Source organism: Bidens hawaiensis, unplaced genomic scaffold (assembly GCF_021521415.1).
Source record: "Bidens hawaiensis isolate Kalapana, Puna unplaced genomic scaffold, B.hawaiensis_p1.1 tig00012775_1, whole genome shotgun sequence".
Classification (NCBI taxonomy): domain Eukaryota; kingdom Viridiplantae; phylum Streptophyta; class Magnoliopsida; order Asterales; family Asteraceae; genus Bidens; species Bidens hawaiensis.
In genome coordinates this window covers 513,917-537,566 of record NW_027492058.1, presented here as the reverse complement: position 1 = coordinate 537,566, position 23,650 = coordinate 513,917, and the positions used below count along the sequence as shown (strand labels likewise).

Below are 23,650 nucleotides of genomic sequence, written 5' to 3'. Positions count from 1 at the left end.
CCATACTATATAGAATTTCCATAGGAGGAACACTCTGTATACTTTCCATAGAAGGAACACTTTACTATCCATAGAAGGAACCCTATACTTTCCATAGAAGGAACCCTATACTTTCCATAGAAGAAACACTATACTTTCCATAGAAGGAACATTATACTTTCCATAGAAGGAACACTATACTTTCCATAGAAGGAACACTATACTTTCCATAGAAGGAACACTATACTTTCCATAGAAGGAACATTATACTTTCCATAGAAGGAACATTATACTCTCCATAGAAGGAACTCTATATACATCCATATAAGGAACACTATCTATAAGTTATTATTTAATATCCATGTAAGGAGCTAATCACTTCCCTTGACAATACGTGCAATATCCGAAGATCGTTCACGTACCGACAAGCTTCCATTCATAATGTTTTTACATCATCCTCTCATTACATACAATATTAATATCTTTATTTACATCCTGACAGTACGTGCAATATCCGAAGATCGTTCACGTACCATCATGCAATCAATCATATCTATCACATATATCATACACGGCATACACTTACCATTTAAGGTAAGTGTATTAACTATCACATGGAGTATGCACACAGCCCCGAAAACGTAACACATAAATGGGGCTAGAAACTCACCTGAACACGGTTACGTTCTCCGTTGATCGTAATCCCTTTCTTCAGTTGTGCACGGCTGACTGTATATCAAGTATACATATCAATTTAACTATTACTACTTATAATGTATTTCTATCTTTATATGACCCACAACGAACGGGGGTCCGGGGGCAGCGCCCCTGGCAGCGGGGTCTAGGGGCGGCAGCCCCTAGCAGGGTCCAAGGGGCAGAGCCCCTGGCTGGGGTCGAGCTGCCAGGTCAGCTTGGAAAAATTTTATTTCCATTAACTGTCTTAACACATTTTCCATTAGGTTTTTAATTTATTTTCTAAACGAACTTCACTTCAGGCGAAGTTAAACCTCGGGCGAACTTGGCTTCAGGCGAAGTTAAACCTTAGGCGAACTTGGCTTCAGGCGAAGTTAAACCTTAGGCGAACTTGGCTTCAGGCGAAGTTATCCTTAGGCGAACTTGGCTTCAGGCGAAGTTATCCTTAGGCGAACTTGGCTTCAGGCGAAGTTATCCTTAGGCGAACTTGGCTTCAGGCGAAGTTATCCTTAGGCGAACTTGGCCGTAGGCGAAGTTATCCTTAGGCGAAGTTACGCTTGAAGGCGAAGTTACGCTTGAAGGCGAAGTTCATCAGGCGAACTTAATATTGCAGGCGAAGTTATCGCGCTGCAGATCTGTTTGCCCATAAATCCTTCGTTTCTTAGCCAAATAACTCAATTTTGGTACCCACGGAATCGTATGATCGGCGCCTACAAATCCCAACCATCAAATCGGCCTAAAATCGACGTTTTAGGGGTCCGATTTGGGCAGTTTGGGTTTCGGGTCCGGTTAACCCATCCAATCCTAACCATTTTCAGTAATATTAGCTTTGTTGGATTTGTTCTTACCTTACCAACTCAGATCTATCAACAAAATCTCGGGTCTCGGCTTTGAATCTTGATCGGTTAGAATGTGTGTGTTTTGAGTGTGTGAAGAAATAGATGTAAATGAAAGATATTTTGGGATTTTGGGGGTATTTATATCTCTGAAATCCCATTCTCATTTAACCCATCTCAATTAATCCAAATCCATAACCAACGTCCATGACCCGACACTAGCCCGACCCATACCAACTCTTACTCTTTTATTTATTTTCTGATAACCCGAGTAAACTTTCCCTCTATTATTAAGTAATATAATTAATATTATCTTGAAATTTCGGGATGTTACACTTTCTCTCTAAACACCCGGATCCGATCCCGAGCTAAAAGAAGGAAGAATCTCGTGTGTAAACGTCATCAAACACCAAGAACCACGTTAGATTCACGAGTTGGTCCAGATATGAACCGAACCCGAGAACAAAAGGTAAGCTTCGGCCAAAGGGTTAAGTTTATGGTTAGAATCGACATGCAAACAGATATAATGATAGATCGGGTTGTAAGATGTAAGAAAAACATAAACTTGGTGAGTTAAAACCTCACGGGTATGATATAGGACAAAAAGGTGATGTTCGGACCTCATAAAACACGGGTATACAAAGTTGGTGCAACCAAAAACCCATATAAAGGGTAAAATCGGGTCCTAAGGAAGAGTCACTGAGTAATTTGGCTTAAAATGGAAAAAAATGAAGAAAAGGAGGTGTTTTCGCATAAGTCAATTTCGCATCACACAGCCATGCGAAGCGAAAAAGTCATGCGAAGCGAAATCGCATACGAAGCGAAATCGCATGCGAAGAGAAATTCTCATGCGAAATTCCAAGAAAAATTCCATGCGAAATGGCCATGCGAAATTTCATGAAATCCATTTTCTGATTCATATTTGTTAAAGGACTATTAATGAAAATAAAATTTTTCTGAGCTGACCTGGTAGCTCAACCCCAGCCAGGGGCTCTGCCCCTTGGAACCTGCTAGGGGTTGCCGCCCCTAGACCCAGCTACCAGGGGCGCTGCCCCCGGAATCCCATTAGTTGAGGGTTTCATTAACTTAGATGTAGGAAGTAGTAGTAATGGATAATTGACACGCGTAATGTATTGAACAGTTAGCCGTGCACAACTAAGGAAGGGCATTACTATTAACGGCGAGAGAAACCGACTCCAGGTGAGTTCTAGCCCCTTTATCTATTATGTTTTCGGGGCTGTGTGCATACTCCTATGTGGTAGATAATACACTTACTTGATTGGTAAGTGTATGATACGTGTATGATTGTGTATTGAATGTATTGTTACATAATGATTGTATGAACGGGTATGTATATATATTTATAACTAGAAGATATGTAAAGTATACACGTATGATAAAGGTATGGTTATTCGAGACAGAAGGGACCAGACCCTTATAATATCTGAGATGTTAGGGACCATACCCTCATAATATCTGAGATGATAGGGACCAGACCCTCATAATATCTGTGATGTTAGGGACCAGACCCTTATAATATCGGTGATATTAGGGACCAGACCCTTATAATATCTGTGATGTTAGGGACCAGACCCTTATAATATCTATGATGTTTAAGATAGAATAGCTTATGTTATACCATAGGGTTTTATGAAAGAAAGTATGTAAGAACGTATGCATGTATGTAAAGTATGTATGAAAGAAGTGATAATAAATAAGGTATGAATACGTATCTCCGGACACGTATGAGTATGGTATGAATGTAATGTATGTTAATTGATTAACTAGAACTCACTCAGCGTAGCTGACTTTTAGTATGCACGCAGGCAAATAGGTTGAGGCAGCTGGCTTGAGAAGGGACACATGGCACGAGCTAAAGAGACTGGCATCCATGAAGAAGTGTCATGACTATTTTATGTTAATATATGTGAAAAGACAACTTGTATGTTAAGACATGATTTGATGTTTTGTAATGTAATGCATAAAGTTTTAATTATTCCGCGGAAGTTTTTACTAACTCTGATTTTAGAACTGTGTTTATGAGTAAATCCAACACCAAAGTATGGTTACCAGGAACGGGACCTTACATATTATTACCGTGTCGTGTTTGTTTTATAACTTCTTGGTGTTTTCAAAAGTATATATATAATAAATAAGAACAGTGCCCATTAGACCCGCACGTAATGTTTTGTAACCGAACGGTTTAGACTCAGTATTCGATGTGTCGGTAGGCTCAGCCTTTGAGAATGAAAGGGCGGTTTGGTTGTTGACCTAATTGAACCTTTTAAATTTCCTAACTTTAGTAGGAAACATCTTAGGATTTTGTTTGTTTAACTAAACTCGTAACAGGACTGGAATGAAAAGCCGAGTCATGCTCAAGCCTCGAGTCACATGATCACCAATTATATAAAAACCAAATTTTTGTATACGTACTTATATGTATAATCTTATGTATACGTATCTATTCCTGCGAATAGCAGAAGACAGTTTTGCTCGGCCCTCTGTTGCGTGGTGGCGCAGATCTTAGCGTTGATGCAGTCTATAATATCGTCAAACATGGTGGATTTTTTCAAAAAAAATATGCAAAAATCCAAAAGGCAGAAAAAGAAAAAAAATCAAATCAAAACCACCATGAAGGAAACTATTGTCGGTCGATCTTGACCAAGCTAGAGTTTATAGGTTGTATATGAGTCGAAAATATTTTGATCATGTGGCAATAGGTTTAAGTCAAATTGGGGTGATTCGGTCCGGTAAAACCATAATGGAACGTGGTGAAGTGGAAGCAGGGCTTTTAAGTGTGGGTCCCGCTTAGTCATACAAACTAATAAAACTGTCACGCCTTATTTGCCTTGGTAAGTATTAGGGGCATGGGTTTAAGTGGACCACAATACCGGCAATCGGCCTGATCTAGCTTATTAGGTGAAAGTTGAAAAGTGGACGGAAATATTCGGGTAAAGGGTCACTTGTTCTAATAATTTAATAATAATAATAATAATAATAATAATAATAATAATAATAATAATAAATAAATAAAACAAAGAGTTGTCAGTTAAACTCGGTTATGATCCTGTGTAGAATTCTTTTTCAGGGACGAAAAAGTCATAAGTGTGGGGATGTTTGATGTGTTGTAAAACACACTTATTTTCCGCACCTTTTATCTAAGTTTTTATATTAATTTAATGTATTTTAACTTATTTTAGCTTGATTTTACATAATAATGTTTATTTTGTAGGCTATGGGTTAAAGAATGAAAAAACGGACTTTGCGCGGAGCTTAAAGGCCTTGGATGCATACGATTTCAAGTAAAAACACAAAACCCAGCCCATATGCATATTGGACAAGCCCAAGTCTTACACCTATTATATTAAAAAATAAAAATAAACCCTAGCCCATGGTGAGCAGTCCGATCGCAGGCAGCATCAAGAGGAAGAAAAAGTATTTTTCCAAGCTAGGGTTGGACTTGTGGAGGCTAAGGAAGAAGAATGAGGCAAGAGCAAGTGTCGGGAACGATTTTCCATCAATTATTGCAGCCAAGAGCAGCCCCGAAACATTACATATCCTTTCTCTTATAACATTGTTCATCACTTTATTTTTCTTGATCAATTGTTTCATAGTTTTGCAATTGTTTTAAAGATTGAAGTGTTTATGATTAGTAATGATTGTTATGATGATTGGAATGGGTGATTTGATGTTTTTATTGATTAATAGCTACTTTCCAAAATTCATGTTAGGCTAAACTTGTCGGTTCTACCTAGGAATGATGATAATTGTTAGTGTTTGATGAGTTTTATGGATTGTTTGATTGATAGAATTGAATTGTTATTGTGAAGTTTGGTTTAGACATGAAATAGGTTGTGTTTGATGGCTGGAAATTCTTTTAATTCATTTCTTAAACACCTTGCGTTGGTTAATTAATTTTGTATTGATTGATCGGTGCTTGTTTGATTCTAGACTTTGTGTTTAGGGTTTGTTTGCGGTAGGTACAACCGTAGTGTTTTGTTGCATGAATATTTGGTTAAAGTACAACGGTCAAACACCTTCTTAGAGACCGAGAGGTGATAAGAAGTTAAGGTCGTCTCATTACCTTTGCATGCTAGAATTAGGATTGCGCGATAGCGAGTTTGTTTCTTGTCCGGTTTAGGTGTTTTGAGCGACTAGTTGATCTATTTTGTTTTAAATTAAATTGTTCCTCTATCCTTGGTTGTGTAGTATTCATTACCATTAGGGTCGAGTGTTGGTGAGACCGAGAGGTGAGTCAACATTAGAACATGTTAACAATTGTTTTCCGGTTGGTCGTTTTAGCCGATTAAGAGTAGTTAAGGTTTGTTGAGTGAGACCGAGAGGTAATCCAATGAGCCTGAGCGATCCTTAGTCGTGTCATCTTTAGGAACCGGTATCTTGATATCATCCATTCCATTTGCTTGTTGGGCCTACAACTTGATTTAAACCTAGGTAGACGTTTTTCTCCAGCCAAAGTCAACACAGTTAGTTTTTCTTTAAGTATTCTATTATTGGTAACTTTTAACAGTTATTCCAGTTAGGCCAGTTAAATTATTTTAAAAAGAAAAATTAAAATAAAAATCAATTAAATATTATTCTTGGGTAGGTCTTGTCTAGGGTTAGTGATCATTAGCGTTTATACGTGTCCTCGTGTTCGATACTCGGACTTCCTAGGTCTATACTACTTGCGACCGGTACACTTGCCAGTTGTGTGTGGTCTTGTTAGGATTTTCGTTTTAAATTTAAAGCTTAATTGTGAGGGTCATTTATTCTTTTAGACATATCATCCGACGCACACCATACGTAAACATCGATCCTACATCAGCATACGTCATCGTCGTTTCAAATGGTATATAAACAACTTTTTGTTGATGTTTTTGGTGGTAACCTGTCAAACGGTTGAAAAATCTTTACAAATATTCGAGCATGCTTACATTGTTAAATAAGATTTTCAACTTAAAATTCTCATGAGTAACAGGTCCCATCAAGACATGAGAGCTTGAGGTGGAGAATGTTAGTATATCAAGAATTGAGGGGGAGAATTATTGAAGATTTCAAAGAATCAGTTCACGAAAGTGTCAAAGACTACACAAACATAGACGATAATGTTTAAACAATGGTTTGAATCTTGCGTCAAATCTTCTTTGCACTTAAGGAAGGAACTGAGAATTTGAAAGAGAAGTGTTGACAAGAAAAGTGATACCCAGAGCTAAAATGTTAAAGCACTTAATTTGAATGGAAAGACTAGGAAATATCCTAGGGAGAGACTTGTAGTGCATACTTTTACCGCTTTCGACTTTGTCAAATGAAGGTTACATTGATTACAGTTCTAACGCATTGAATGCCACATGAAACGGAGGCTAGAACAGAAAGTTACGCTCGAAGTAGTTTTCTAGAGTACAACTTTTGTGCTCGGATACTTATGAGTCCAAATACTTATGTGCCCGGGTAAGTACTTACGCTTTATATATACTGTTGATGCATGATTCGACGTCTCGGTCTTTATAATGTATTATTATATTAGTTTAATGTATAAGGGCATTTTGGTAATTAATATAAACTGCTCATTCGCCTAAATGTAAGGCACAATCGTTATCCCATAACGAATGTGTCCATTCGTACTATGTAAATCACATTTGTTATCCTGAACTAACGAATGTGATAACGAATGAGAGGCTATTCGTATAATGTAATTGGGACGAATGACTTAGTGTCATTCGTATCACTTAATGTAACGAATGATTCCATTCGTTAAGGTTATAATTAATGAATGGCTAATCCTCTACATATAGATCTGTAATGTATTTCAAAGTTAATGAGAATTCCTATTTTATGAACTTGCACTGTTACTCTGCCGAATTCTCTCTAGAAACCTAATCGAATTCATTCATGTTCATCCTAATCGTATCAATAAAAACGTATTGACTCGAATCACCTATTATAATAACATGAACTAGATCCTTACTAGGCTCGATTGAATTCTCAATTGGTATCAAAGAAAAGGGATTCAGACTTACATGTGATTCGATTATTAACTGTATTGATTTAGTGTTAATTGAGTGTTATAGATATCAATTAATCGATTAATAGTATATTCAAATAGACCGTAATTGTAAGTGATTCTTTGAACACGAATTTGATCCTAATTGAACAATATAATGGCTTCGGATTAATAGTTTTAGGTTGTTATTGAAGGATTTGAGGTTTAATTGTATTTAATTTGAGATTTGGATTGGATTTGTGAAATGACGGGAATAGTGTGAGTTTGAAAAGTGTGAATTGGTTTGGATTTGGTATGGATTGCGAGTTTGGATTGGTTCGGACGTGTTCGGAATTGGATTCCGAGTGGAATAGTGTTAGGATTGTAGTGATTTGATAGGATTTGGACTGGTTTGGATTTCTAGACTGATATTTGAATGTTCATTCATGAGGATGAATGCTCATTCGTGCGTTTGAATGCTCTTTCGTTAGTGGTTATTCGTTAAGCTGTTGTAACAAACAATTGCCAGCTGTCATATGGTTATAACTGACCATTCTTTAAAATTTGTCTTCATTCGTTATCATAAATCCACTCGTCAGCCTATTCGTTATCACATTCGTCATCAGTAACCCATTTGTTTATTACTCATTCGTTACCAGATCACATTCGTTAAAACAGTGTCATCAACTCATTCGTCATTTTCATTCGTCAAGCTCATTCGTGTCAATCATCCATCATTCATGAGTCATTCGTTATTGAGTCATTCGTGTCTCATTTGTGTTAACAGTAACTCATCCGTGTGTCTTTCATTTAAACAGTAAATCACTCATTAGTTAAAAGTATTATCTTGTTCATTCGTGTCTCGTTCGTTGATCAAGTTTCCAGTTTTGTCAAGATCAATCCTTATATTTTCAGAAGTTGACAAGATGGCTTCTCCAGCTTCGTACTACACGTTAGCTTCACAAAACGCGTTGATGTAGCAAATTCTTACTATGGAAAACGAAATTGGGTCTCATAACAAGTGTCCAAAGTTGTTAAAATTGTCTGACTTTGCGAGATGGGAACCGAGATTTAGGGCACATTTGGGATCTCTTCATCCTAAATGTGTTCGTCATTTAGATGTTGTATACTTACCACCGCAAGTTGGAAGCGCAACGACTGGATATTCTGACAAGTTGTTCGGCATGTATGAAGCTGGCGAGAGGAAAGAGATAGATAACGAGACTAAGGCATATTCTACACTGATAATGGCTTTACCTGATAACATCTTCCACCAGTTCAGTCAGATTAAGCCATGTGCGACTCTATTTGCCCAATTAAAGACGAGAAGCTTGGGTAATACGTTGGAGCGTAAGAAAACGATGGTGAAGTTTCAATTTCAAAACTTTACATTGCTCAAGAACGAGACTGTAGAGGAGATGATCAGCAGGTTTCATCACCTGATTTCTGAGATGTCAACGGTTAAGTTAGATCCGAGTGAGGTGGACAAGATAGATACGTTGAAGAATGCATTGCCTGCTACGTATTCAACATTGTTGCTGGTTTTGAAGGAGAATGGCTAATTCAAGAATGAAAATCTCATGACTGAAGAGTTTATTAATAAACTGGAAGAGAATGAGTACGATATGAAGTGTCATACTTCATTGAAGGATAGCCAGAATCCTACTTTGTATGGTGAAGCATTACTTGCGAGTAGCAATGGAAGTTCAGTCCCGATTACAACTTTCTATACTCAGAGTTCTACTGATGGGACTCCAAGCAGTAATCAGCCTCCTAACGTATGCTTTATGGCGTCGGGATCTACCACTGGATCAAGTCCATCAAGTTCACCCCCGAACGTAAACTTGAAAGAGGCTGAACAACAATTCTCTTTCATGTATGCATTTATGACTTCATATGAACAGCTTGTGGGAAGTAAAATAGCCATAAGTGAACTTACCGACGAGGACTACGATCAAATCGATCCAGATGTTTTGGAACTTACGGATTTGAAATGGAATATGGCCATGATCGTGCGTAAGGTAAAGCAAATCATGTAAAGAACTGGAAAGGACCTACCCACACTGACAAACGGGTAGGGTTCGATAAGTTAAAGGTGAAATGCTATAATTGTTAGGAATTCAGCCATTTTTCTAAAGAATGTGACAAGCCAAAGAAAGAGTATCTCGGTCCTTGAGCTTCAGACCGTAACTCAGGCAAAAGCACTAACGTGCCTAAGAAAAAGACAAAGACTGATGGGGATCAGGTTAAGGCCAACAGTTCACAAGCGTTAATTGTGAATGAGGGATTGGATTGGTCACAAAAGCTCGTAGGGAATCAAGCTAATCTATCAATGGTCAAACCTTCTGAACAATTCTTGGATGCAAGTGGGGATAACTTATCACATGAGAGTGATTGTCTGAGTCGGAGATTGAATCTGACAACTTAAACATGGAGCAAACCGAATCTTTCTCTTGCATGGAGAATATAGAAGAGGTTTGTACTAATTTGACTTTTAATGTATCCGTAAATGAATGTCACGAGACAATCACTTCTAAAGTAATCACTGAATGTGATCAATGTTGTGAACTCAAGTGTAAACTTGAGTCATCTTTACAACAAAATGATCAAATTGTCACTGAACTTCCAATGCTTAAGGAGTGCCACAGACATAAATCCAAACTTTTAGATAAATCTACATTGAAAATTAAAATCTGTCTGTGAGCAACAACGGCATAAAAGTAGAAGTGAACTGCAAACTTGTTACAATAGAACAACATTTTCAAGAAATCCTTAAGTTACGAACCAGTGTTACTAAACTTGAAAACAAGATTTTAGAATTGAAAAATAAAATAAGCAAGTTTAGGGACTCATCCTTTCTTTTGAATGAGATTATTGAAGTCAATAATTCTCACCAAAAGAACGGTAAAGCTGGTTTAGGGGTTGTGGAGATTCCTCCACCATTTAAGAATGGCTATTCGAGTATTCTCGAGGTTGTTGAAACTAACAATGTTAAAACTAAAACATTCTCAGAAAAAACCGAAAGCATTCAAGTAAATGTTGAAAATGTTGAATCTGGTAAACTGTTTCATGACAAGATTCATATTAAGAGTAAATCGGTCTTTACCGAGAACAAGGTCGATGGTTTGATTGAAGAATTAAACGAACCAGAAGTAATTGTTAAGAACGATAATATTGCTTCTGAAAATCACATTTTATGTGAACCAGAAGAGTTTAAACAATCCGCTTATGGTTCAAAATCTTCTGTTAGTTCTTCAAACAAGTCAAAGACTTCTCATAATGTAAAATCATCAGAAAAACCAAAAGTTTTTGATGAGGATTTGATGAAGTTTATCAATCCTCCAAAAGATTCTAAGTTAAACTAGGGTCGGGTTTTTAAACTGAAAGGACTTAGTAAAGTATTTTCAGATAAGGAAGTTCCTTTGAACTTACTTAAACCCGAACTGATTGAGAGTGTCTTCAATGATTATCTCAAAGGTTACCGAACTTGAGAATGCATTTTTAAAGTCAAAATCAACTCATCTCAAACGAAACAAAATGTTAATTCTTTTAAACCTATAAAATTTGTTAATACTTCTGGATTGGAAAATACTTTCATACAACCAATATGGAATTTTACAAGAAAATAATGAGTTTAAGTATTAAAATAATTGCACGAATGAGTTTAAATAATATAGAGATAATTACAAAAGTTAAAATTAAATCAGTTAATTAGAAAACTTATAAAAATTATGGAAATGATTTTGATTTTTGACAAATTAAAATGTGGTGTTTATTTTATACATTAATTTTGACATGTATGCTTAATTACAAAATGGTCAAATTTAAAAAGATAGAAAACTTGCTGGGATACGAGACTATTAAAAACTTTAAAAGTTTGTTGCAAGAGTGGTAAAATTCAATTTTTAAAATTGGTTTAAATATGCTATCAATATTAAGCATAAATTAGGGGTATTATATAAGAACAGAAATAAATAAATGTACATTTTATTATAATGGAATTTTCAATTTAACTTTTGTATTGGATACATTCAATGATTTTGTAGTTAAAAATATTAAAAACAAAGGTTTAGGGATCCAAGTTTTCAAATGACGGTCCATAAAAGTATCCATTTTTTGAAATATTAATATGGGATGTTTATTTTAAACATTAATATGACAGTCGGGAATAAATTAAAAAATTAAAAAATGTTCAATTAAATGATTGGAACGTATCATTAAAATTAAAGATGATGAAAATTAAGCAATTATAGTGAACTAGGTTAGATCCCGTGTTACACACAGACGGAAAATATATTAAACTTCATGTATATATGTGTGTGTGTGTGTGTATGTGTGTGTGTGTGTTTGCCCGCACGCGCGTGTGTGTTTTATACATTTTAACGAATTGTAAACGTCGGATAATCTAGCATTATTATTGTTATTATTATAAGGTATCACATTATTATTTTATTCAAAATAACCTAACATACAAAGACAGATAGAAAAAAAATAACAATTTAAAACATAATTCTAAGTTATGTTACATTTTTCTAACTTATACCATGAAACAAAAAAGACATATTAGTTCAAACTTCATCATTTACTAAAGTCATATGTTTTAAACTATGAAGCGTAAACATGTAGATGTTGTAACATAAATTGTGTGTTATAAAAACTACTTTTGTTGAAATTATAAAACACTGAAGTACACAACATAAAAAATGCTAAAGATATGAATATATCAATGAGATATAATTATAATTTTTATTAAACCGCGCATTTAATAAAGCAAAAATATAATACAAACCTCGTGAATTAAACCATCATTTCAATCTAAACATCCAGTCCAAACGTTTATAAATAATTTTCCAAAATCCAAAAAAAAAAATAAATAAATAAATAATAAAACAACAAACTCTCAAAATTTAAAAGAATAACAATGAAAACAATTAATTTTCTTTAATACTTAACAAATGATGATTATAACAATTTATTTAGAAACTTTCTTCAAATTAAAAGTAAATGTTTAAAATTAATGTTCAAATTAACATGTGGAAATTATATAAATGAAAAATTAATGAGTTGGAAGCCAATGTAGACATGCTAACTGAATGCTATATGGAAACCTTGTATTGCTTTAATAGTATAGTAAGATAAGATAATTATAAGGTATCACATTGTTAATTTTGTTAAAAGAACCCAACATACAAAGAAAAATAGAGAAAAATAACAATCTAAAACATAATTCTTATTTATTTCACACATTTCTAACTTATACTATGAAACAAAAAACATACATTAGTTAAAACTTTATCATCTACTAAAGTCATATGTTGTAAAGTATGAAGTATAAACATGTAGATGTTGTAACATAAGTTGTGTGCTATAAAAACTATTTTTATTGAAATTATAAAGCATTTAAGAACACAACATAAAAAATGCTAAAAGTATGAATATAACAATAAGGTGTAATTATAATTTTTATTAAACCGCGCTTAATAAAGCAATAATATAATCTAAACCTCGTGAATCAAACCACCATTTCAATCCAAACATCAAGTCTAAACATTCATAAATAATTTCCAAAATTCCAAAAAAAAAAATAAAATAAAATAACAAAGTCTCAAAATTTTAAAAAATAACAATAAAAACAATTAATTGTATTTATTACTTAATAAATGATGATTTTAACAATTTATTTTGAAACTATATTTAACTTATGAGTTAATGTTTGAAATTAATGTTCAAATTAACATGTGGAAATTATATAAATGAAAAATTGATGATTTGAAAGCATATACGGACATACTAGTTGAATACCATGTGGAAACCTTGTATTACTTTAATAGTATAGTAACATATCTAAAATTTTAGTTTTAAATTTAAATTTATAATGAGTAATACACAACATATTAAATTGGTCAAAGAATATAATCCATATTTAATACACAACTTATTAAATTTTCAGTATCATTAAAAGTAAATTAATTATAAGTTGGTAAAATAAATAAAATATAAAGTTTGCTGAGATTGGAAACTATAAAAATTTTTTAAATTGGTCAGATTCTGAATTTAATAGTGTCTAAATTTGTCATGATTAAGACTAAACTAATGGTCAAATTTTGTATTTTTTTTAAAAAGATATGACGGTTTATTTTGATATTTACCGTTAAGTAAAAAATTAAAAATGGTCAAATATAAGAAAATGAAATCCGTATATTTTCCACAACAAATTGTATTAGATATTTTTTTATAATTCAAAATTCAAAAAAAATTCCATTTTTTTTAGAAGTTCACTAATTAACCAATATGTTGTTAAGTTTTATAATTATGACGAAATTATTGTCAAGACTTTCAAGATAAGATTCACATATCATTTTTAATGACAAAAACAAACACAATCAACCTGTTTTTCATCAAATACTCGTTCCAGGCAATTATCCAGTCTACCAAGTTAGGCCGCCGAAAACCGAAACTATTAAAGATCAATTAATGTTAAATATACAGAATTATTAAAAATCAATTTTTTAAGAATTAGTAATGGATGTAGCCAGAATAATAAAGAGAATAATTCCGATAACGAAATAAATCAATCATATTTTCGTATACCTCAAAAACTTCAATATGTCCATTGAATCTTGGAGTTTGATGTAGAACCTAAATAGATTATAGAAAAATCATATTACAATTAAAAACAATACAAACAACAAAGTGCAAAGAAAATGAAATGACAATAAGAATTACGAATCATATATGAGAATCAACCATTAGCCTAGAATAAATACTTTAGCGGAAATATTAAAGAAAAGGTCTACAAAATGGCTATAGAGAGAGAGAGAGATGTATTTGAGGGTTTGTAACGTAAAGTTTTATACTTTATATAGTAGGTAGGGAGTGATATGACATTAGTAACAAAAGAAATATGTGACATGACTACGTAGACACCTTAGAATAATGTCCGATATACATATTGATAAATAAATAAACATGGTTATATGCATTTTAGTTAATAAAAATAAACGATCGTGAAACCACAAAACCAATAATTTGGTGCATCTATGGACGTCACACCGCGTGAATGTGAATAGTAATACTACTACTACTACTAGCTAAAGCTTCGCTGGATCCGGCTGTCCTTTACTGTTTGTTTCTCTCTCTCTCTGTGCTTGCTTCATGGTTATTGAAGAACAACACAAGAATTAATCAATCAATCAATTTGTGTGTGTTTCTTATCTTAATATGAAGATCCTGATCTCATTTCTCCTTCTTCTTCTTCTGCTATGCTGCATCTCCACTTGTTTCTCAATTTCAGGTACAATCCTCATTTCTATTACATTATTTTAACCCTCATCCACTTCTGATCTTCAATTTTTCGCTGCAGATGTTTCAATCGGACGAAACCTTCTTCAGGCTAAGAAACGTACGTTCCTATTCCTTTCCTTTCCCTGATTATTATCTACTTGTAATTTCATTCTCGTACTTAGGGTTTCAGAGACTGCCGTAATCAACTCATCTTTGATTTCGGGGTTTATGTCCTGAGTTTAATTTCAAAATTCTTAACCTACTGAATATTCTACATTTTGATCTACAAGATTTACATTTCAAATGATTCAAATCGACAAACATAACCGATTCACGTTTAAACTGAAACAAATATCCAACTTTATGAAACATAAACGATTCAAAATCATTTTTTACGGTTTGGTTTGGTTTTTTAGGTTTTCCAAAAAAAGAAAAAACCAAACCAAAACTAATATTTCGGTTTTTACGTAAACGTAAAAAAGAAACGTGGGTTTCTAAGTCGGTTTTTCGTTTTCGTGCACAGCCCTAGTTTTAACTAAAATTTACAAGCCTTTTTGATATCGCATTTGGCATAATTTACTAGATACGCTTTGGGTTAAATTGGTTTGTTTGAACCTGCAGCTTGCCCTGTAAACTTTGAGTTCATGAATTACACAATAATCACAAGCCAATGCAAAGGACCACAATACCCTGCTAAGCTCTGTTGCCAGGCTTTCAAAGACTTTGCTTGCCCTTATTCCGAGGACCTAAACGATTTGTCTAACGAGTGTTCATCAACAATGTTTAGCTATATTAACCTCTACGGGAACTACCCACCAGGTCTCTTTTCTAGCCTTTGTCATGATGACAAAATTGGCCTGATCTGCCCTGCTTTAGCGCCAGGAACAGGAAGAAACAGTGTCGGGGCTGATTCAAACAGCGGGCACAAAATTCTTAGTCCTGCTGTTTTGACATTGGTTGTGGGATACCTAATGATATTGTTCTGGTGAGCTTAACAGGTCAAGGGTCGAGATTGATTCGTTACGTTGGTAAGTTTGTCTGAGTATTTAATATTCTGTCGTTACCACGGGCGTGTTAGGTAGTACCCAGATGGAATTCTTTTATATTCTTGTATGTTATTTATTGGTGTCTTTTGTTATCTAATCTATACGGAAAATGGTATTTTTATAATGACATTGTATAAGATTGTTTTGCTTCTGTTGTCACAGATTTTCGCGTGTTGTCTTGAATCGGTCATAATATTACAAAAATCTTTTGTGGTTGTTTATATGAATGTGAATCCAGTAAACATATTTTGTCCATTTTAAAAAATAGTTAAAAATGACTAATGAATGCTGTATGGTTGTAAAACATTATTATTAGAATATTGTCCACCTAAAACTTGGATTAAAACCAAATTAATATAGTTATGCATTAAAAGTATACTTTTGATTACTTCACACGTTTAATGTACGAAAATTGGATTAAACAAAAATTGGTGACATCCGCACCTTTACTTGGATTGCAAACGGCGCATGAGATCGGTACTAAATTCTTTACAATGTTGAAAGCTTATTCATCTACTGAAGGCTTATTATTACAGAGTTGTTTTGCCCACAACAGGCGTATATTATTGTAAAAAACTACACAAATCCACATTATTGTACAAAAGCTACACAAATCAGGAACATAAAACACTCGACTCTTATATCACAAATTGACGACTAATGGTGTTCAGAAACTAAATTAGTCGTAAGATAAGTTCACCAAAACAATGTTCTTCTGGACTTGGGTCGGAAATCCTTCTTGCTAATGCACCAAGAATTTGGAAAAGTGCTCAACTGCATTCAAAGGAAAATATGTATAAAAAGTGCATGAAATTGTAGAAAATTGGCATGATTTTATGTTTAATTCGATTTATATGCACCGAAAGAGTGCAACTTACATTGCTAAGAAGCTTGGCCCCATACCATGCAGAATCTGCACCATAAGGAGGTGGAATCACCCGTATTCCATTGGATATGGATGGGGGAAGAAGAAGCTGTAATTCCTTATCTAATCTTTCTGAATCATGAAAATACAAAGTTGAAAAACTGAGAGAAAATCAGATACCAGAAAAGTCACCCCTTTTAAGGTTCTCCATCATTTTACGGATTAAATACATTTTACCAAAATATAGATATGAATTATGATTCATACCTACTAGTCCTGGTAAGCATGCTGTGCCTCCAGCCAAGACAACAGTCGTGAACCAAGAATCATCAGGGGCCAATCCTGCATCATGGCAATTTTCAATGCAAAGTGCCACAGCTTCATGCAAACCCTTTTCGCTCCTGACACAACAATAAAACTACCTTATTACGCCATTATCATAGTAAAAGTAGACAATGCTGGCACAAATAGAACAAAACACAGAAACGCACACAATTTGATCAAAACTTAATCGACTCTTTATTAAATATGAAAAACAAAAATGACCTTTATAAACATAAGCATCAACCCATTGCATAAGACTCACAATGTTGATTCATAGCGGGTTCAGGTTTTTGGCCTTTTATTTTAGTTCATAACTGATCAACATGTTACTTACGATTACGATACAATATTACTAAATATTTGAAAAATGAGTTAACACTTTCAACCTTGATCAGTTTACTATAAAACACAACTCAATCAACCAATTTGCTAGGAAAATAGAGATAAAAAAGGGTGCATACAATCCTGCAATGCGTGGCTGGAACAAAATCTCTCCTGTTCGAAAACGCTCTTGCTTGAGAGTAAACGAACCCTCAACAGGAACTTCATATGATCCTTCTGTATCCTTCCTCAATTCTGCTTCATAGTCGATGGCAACATAACAAAGGTTCTGCAAGTTAATTTAACAATATTATTCAACTGTATATGTAACTACAAGGAATGTAAATAGGCCTTTCAACATTTTAAATAATATTCCCAGGTTCCCAAATAACCGGAATAAGAACTAAGTAACTTCTTGAACCTCAAGAGTTGGTCAAATTTCATGATAAAGCGTGACAATTTGGTCAAATATTTGTTGAAAAAAACATGGTGAAGACATTAGTCACTTCAAGTTCACTTCAGCTAATGATATAAAGGCGCTGGCGCATACCTCTTTCAGAGTGCGAACTGTGTATAATGATGAAAAATTAAGATTTCTTTGATGCATTTGCTCTCTAAGGTATCCAGTAAGCTTCAAAGCTCCAACACCCATAACTTCCACACCCACTTGATGCTTAATCTTACCATGTAATACTGGAAACATAAAATCATCATTTATAAAACAAAACTGTTCAAGGGTATTTCTGTAAATATACATCTATTGATGCGGATATTAGGATGATGAAAAGAGATGGAGATAACATACTAGGTAAAATAGAAGTTTGATTAAAACCGATATTGACAAGAATTCCTGAAGTTTTTCTTGCGGCAAACAGAGCTAAAGTTGCCTGCGCATCAAGGGATTTCTGTAAATTTACGTTTCTGTTATGAAATAAACAGAAAGTAGGTGCGAACCTGGCTGACTGCACAAACTGAAGGAACATTCATATCAAACAAAGCTGAGTAGATGGCTTCTTTTAGCTTCCATCTAGCAATTTTATCATCTTCCGTCTCTGAAACATATTCAATATCAGTCAAATGCCAAAAAATAAATAATAATAATAATAATGTTAATGTTAATCGGACCACAAAAGAATACATAATGGATATAAAAATATATAGAAGCATACTTCCACAGTGAGCGATTGGAATTGAGACAACAGTTGGCTGTGTAGTTGATTTCACCTGCATCCTGCAGATAATAATATCAAAGAAACCTCAGATTCAGACGAAAAAAAAAGAAGTAAAAAAATGCACTTTAAAATGAGGAGCACCTGCTATATATAGTTGCAAAAAAATGGCGAAACCTAGAGTACATTGGAGACTCGATGTTACCAAATTCCTACACATACAGTTGATCTCTTTAGCATATCATATAATAACAGAGACCAAATTAAGTGCTATTGAAACATTGATAAACGGTTGCATACCAAAAATGTTGCAGCCCGGCCGGATGGAGCATCATATTTGCTCCAACCAAATTTGCAATAGCCTGAACCACCTATAGTGAGCATAAGAGTAAAAAACAGAATACTTTGTAAAATCTAGTTAAAGCATAGATAGATAGATACCATCAATGATAATAGCACCCGAAACCTGTGCGCGTTGGCCATAAATCTGCATAAATGATTGCATCTGAGAAGGATATGTTCTGCAATCACAAATAAAAGATGTTAGGTTATAATATTACTAAACGCAGTAACAAGTAGCATACCGAAGAGGATAACCGGATCGCAAGCTAGTTTCGGCGAAGAACTTGGAGTCCCAGGGATCGTGCTGATTCTGAAGAAAAGATATCCAGAGCATATTATCAGAAACAATCAATTTCCATGATTTGCAGATAACTGTAAGCTTAGCAGCCTCTTTGGGTCCAAGCAATTTTAGGATCTGCATAAACACATCCAGCGGAATCCGATCAAATTCTCCCGTTCCCGTTGATGACGGGGCAATCTCAGGGACGTCGGAATTGGAATTGGAGGTTGAATTATCAGTATAAGTATAATTCATACGTGTTGCGGATTCCAGAATCATTTTCAATAGATAAGACATTGTCAGTCCGTCGCCGGACTCCGCCCCAACGAATGTTAATCTGTAACTTGTGTGGATTTCTTATGTGGCCAAAGGTATATTATATAATAATAACTTTAGTTTAATTTAATTATATGAGAAAAAAAAAAAAAAAAAAAAAGGAGGCGTAAGACAAATTCACATGGATTTGATTTACTGACTACTGTTTTGGAATTTAGTTAGGGCTTGGGCCAGACAAACAAAAGTTTGTTGAGCTCTTAACTAGATTTATGTTAGGAAATATTAATTATGGTTATTTTCATCAGCAATTTTTTCTAATTATTATATCTATCTATCTATTTTATCTTTTATGTTAGAGTCTTGATCTCTTATTTTCTCTTTGTTTTTGTTTGATTGTAATCCTCCTATCTTGTCACAGGGATGCAGTGTGTACTAATATATTGATTGAGTATAGATGTAGAGTGGTGAAATTATCCGTGAACTAAGGAATTTATCTCGCGGATCTCTAACATAACCTGCGGATTACCAACGAGAATCCGCGAAAGGATCCCGCAGGCCACATAAGGGACCCCACACGTGCAAAGCTCCTACGTGATATGGAAGAGCAGTTGCAACAAACCGTTTTTAGAAGATTATTCCAATATTCCCTGATAGCAACATCAGCCAATAAAAGGATAATAGTTAGACAACCTGGTAACCGTCCCAAACGGGGCCATGCTGTCATATCCTATAGACGTGCGACACATGTCCATTCATGTAGATATGGAATGTCTTGATTGTGACAACTCCATCAATCACCTTTCTCCCATCCTCGGCTATAAATACTCTAATCATCTTCATAAGGTATTCATTCACACTCACTTAATCAGAGCAATTACTAGTACTTCGTACTTCTTCATTCACAGTACACTACTTATTCTCACACCGGAGAGTGGCTATGAGAAGACCCCATCTTGTCCTTCCCGTGACAAGACTCACGATGTTTGTTTTGTAGGGAGTTAGTTGGAATCTGATCTCATCAGGTATTTAGTGTATCGTACTTGTGGAACATAAATCCGGACTATCCAGTTTGGATTTGTGCTTCTTCATTGGCGCCATTCGTTTTTCGAAGCTAGATTTCACGGTCTTCTGTGGTTTTTTGAAGTTTTTGTGGTTTGTTACGATGAGTCAGAACCAACAGCTTCCTACGGTTACTCCGGCGAGAGGAAGACGGATTGAAGTTTCTTGAGGTCCGGTCTTAGAAGAAGCCATACAGATCTTGGTAGAATCTCGTCGAAGTACTCGAACTCCGATTCTGGAAGACAGAGCCGGAGAGTTCCCAAAATTCGATGGTGATGAAACACGAGCTCGTCACCAATCTAGATCTGGGAAAGTAGTGTTGACCCTGGAAGAGTGGTATTAACACGAACAACAAAAGTTGAAAGAAGAGTATGACAGGATGGTGAAAAACAATCAGCTACAGGCGAGAACTCTAGTTTATGATGATTCACCATCTCCTTCACCTCCACCGTTCATACGGCGAAGCCAAGTTACTCTAGAAATGGAGGCTGTGGAACAATCAGGTGACCGTCAACTGGGTGGAAGTCGTGACAGAGGTCGCCGACCCAGCGGGTCTTATCCCGCAGGATTGTGTACGATCAGATTCACGCTTCCCAAAGACAGAAAGACTACATGTATCAAGAAGAGGGATATGTGAGTGATGATAATCGCGCACATGGTAAGTAAGGAACTAGCCGGATGCGGACACTAGTGAAGTACACTGAGTACTGTAGTGATGCCGAAGAAGATTCTACCAAGCCTTACCGCCCAGCTGCGTTTGCTAAAAAATCAAAGTTCATCCCGCGAATCGCCACTGCTCCATTCCCGACAAACGTGAAGATTCCAAGCAACCTTGATAAATACAATGGGATGACCGATCCGAGCGATCACTTGTTGAATTTTACCGCGATAGGAGGAGTTAGTGGCTGAACCTTGCCTTACTGATGCCACATGTTTGCTCTAACTCTAAAGTAGCAGCGCACGAGTGATTTGAGAAACTCCCGGACGGGCAAATCAAAAGCAGGGACGATTTGGTTGCAAAATTTTCGCAGCACTTTAGTCCGCTACGCAAACATACGCGCAATCCCTTAGAGATTTTGAATGTCTTCCACCGTGACAACAAGTCCATCGTAAACTTCATCACCCGCCTTAACAATGAAAGCTTAAACATTGGTGGTATTAGTGAAGGCATGTTATGGGGCGCATTCAGACAAAACGTTAAAAGCAATGACTTGATCCATTGCTTGACTGGGCGGGATGGACTGCCCAGAACCTGGGACACCATCATAACCGCGGCTAAAGTATTCACAGCCACTGAAAAGCGTCTAGGTCGGGAGACTCCGAAACAGTTAGCCAAAGTAGAATTCAAAAACGCCCATCCTAAGAAAGAAGAAAGGGGGGGTCAATTTGGTCTAGAATTCAGCCATCTGGAGAATCATCCAAACATTTTGACGCCAGGTCACTGATTGGACAAAAGCAGAAAGACCGCAGGAAGAGTAAGCAAGATAAAAAATGGACTCCTTTGAGGAAGACTCCATCCGAAGTTCTCACGACAGAAAACATCGAGTTCAAAAGACCACAACCAATGACGCGACGAGCGCATTTGAACCCGAACAAACTTTGTTTGTTTCATGAGGATATCAGACACAATATTGACGATTGTGTAAGTTTAAGAAGTGAGATAAAGGCTGCGATCAAATCTGGGAAGTTAGAACACCTATTGAAGAACGTTCGACAGGGTGTGTGGAAACAATCTGCTCAAGCAGATAAAGGTCCGCCGAATAAACAAATCAGAGACTTAAACTTACACATGATTCAAGGCGGACCGCCTGAGAAACCTAACGCGGATCTAGATCTATGATAACATCGTGTTGATCGTTGATTATGTATACGATTAGGTGAATCACTGTTATGTGTGTGTAATGTGTGTGTTGAGAGGATATTTGGGCAGCGTAACGACTTGGAAGGATAAAATAACATAACTGAATTTTTTTTAGAGATAATCTTGCAGGTATATATATATATAGGTGATGACCACATTCGTTAAATTATCCTTAATGAACGTGTCATTCGTTACATTAACCTAACGAATGAACACACTCATTCATTAATACATTAAACTAAGCGAAAGGCCCTACATTCGTTATCTCATTCGTTAAACTTGGTTAACAAATGAGCTTACATTAATACGAATGTGATACATTCGTTATGAGGTAACAAATGTATCTTAAAATAGAGCGAATGGCATATTTACACAAATAGCCCTTACATTATAATAATAAACTAATAAAGACCGAGACGTCCAAAACGTGTATCAACAAACTCCCCCTTCGAAACAAGGGAACCAGAATTGAAGAAGATGATTGGAAGAGCGAACTGGTAATCTTCCCAAGGATGAAGGGAGGTCCTTGTATGAAGCAACCGTTGGTGATAACTGTTTTTGGGCACTATAGGTCCCAGTACATCTTCTTCGATACAGGGAGAATGTCAGACATAATGTATGAACAATGCTTTGAGCAACTTGACGAAGATGATAAGGCACACCTAAAACCTATTCACGCCTCTGTGTCAGGATTTGGGTACGAGGTTATGTACCTGTGAGGGGTCATAACATTTCTAGTCACACTCAGTGATGGAACTCACTCACGTACCGAAGAAGTAGAATTCCTGGTCCTACCCGTAAAATCTAAACATGATATAATCCTGGGACAAGAGGAAATAGGAGACTTCAATGCTAACCCATCGACTGCGCATGACGCAGTCGGGGTTCTTACAAGAACAGGTGTTGCAATTATCCGAGTCAACAAGAATTGCTTCACGACAGAAGGATCCAAACCTGCCAAGACTCCAAAAGGGATTGTAAGGACCGACTCGGAAAAATGGGTAATCAACCCAAAGTACCCAGAACAAACGGTCACTATTGGGCCAACAATTTCAGAAACAGTCCGCGTGTGTCTGAAGCAGTTATTCACAGCCACTGAAAAGCGTCTAGGTCGGGAGACTCCGAAACAGTTAGCCAAAGTCGAATTCAAAAACGCCCATCCTAAGAAAGAAGAAAGGGGGGGTCAATTTGGTCTAGAATTCAGCCATCTGGAGAATCATCCAAACATTTTGACGCCAGGTCACTGATTGGACAAAAGCAGAAAGACCGCAGGAAGTGTAAGCAAGATAAAAAATGGACTCCTTTGAGGAAGACTCCATCCGAAGTTCTCACGAC

At 35.6% G+C, this 23,650-nt stretch overlaps 1 protein-coding gene and 1 pseudogene across 2 annotated transcripts; one reads left to right on the top strand and one right to left on the bottom strand.

Moving 5' to 3' along the window:
- Nucleotides 1–14,695: 14,695 nt before the first annotated feature.
- Nucleotides 14,696–15,839, top strand: LOC143542094 (GPI-anchored protein LLG1-like; annotated as a pseudogene). Its single transcript, XR_013136850.1, has 2 exons — nucleotides 14,696–14,890; nucleotides 15,394–15,839. The product of XR_013136850.1 is annotated as a GPI-anchored protein LLG1-like (transcript).
- Nucleotides 15,840–16,410: 571 nt separating this feature from the next.
- On the bottom strand, nucleotides 16,411–19,416 carry LOC143542093 (actin-related protein 8-like). The gene is made up of 12 exons (XM_077034757.1): nucleotides 19,082–19,416; nucleotides 18,939–19,018; nucleotides 18,798–18,868; nucleotides 18,642–18,709; nucleotides 18,498–18,559; nucleotides 18,283–18,380; nucleotides 18,134–18,215; nucleotides 17,879–18,021; nucleotides 17,469–17,617; nucleotides 16,951–17,084; nucleotides 16,697–16,815; nucleotides 16,411–16,592 (listed from the first exon to the last, which is right to left on the bottom strand). The coding sequence occupies exons 1-12, from the start codon at nucleotides 19,414–19,416 to the stop codon at nucleotides 16,515–16,517; spliced, it is 1,419 nt and encodes a 472-aa protein (XP_076890872.1). The 3' UTR covers nucleotides 16,411–16,514.
- Between the last annotated feature and the right edge of the window lie 4,234 nt (nucleotides 19,417–23,650).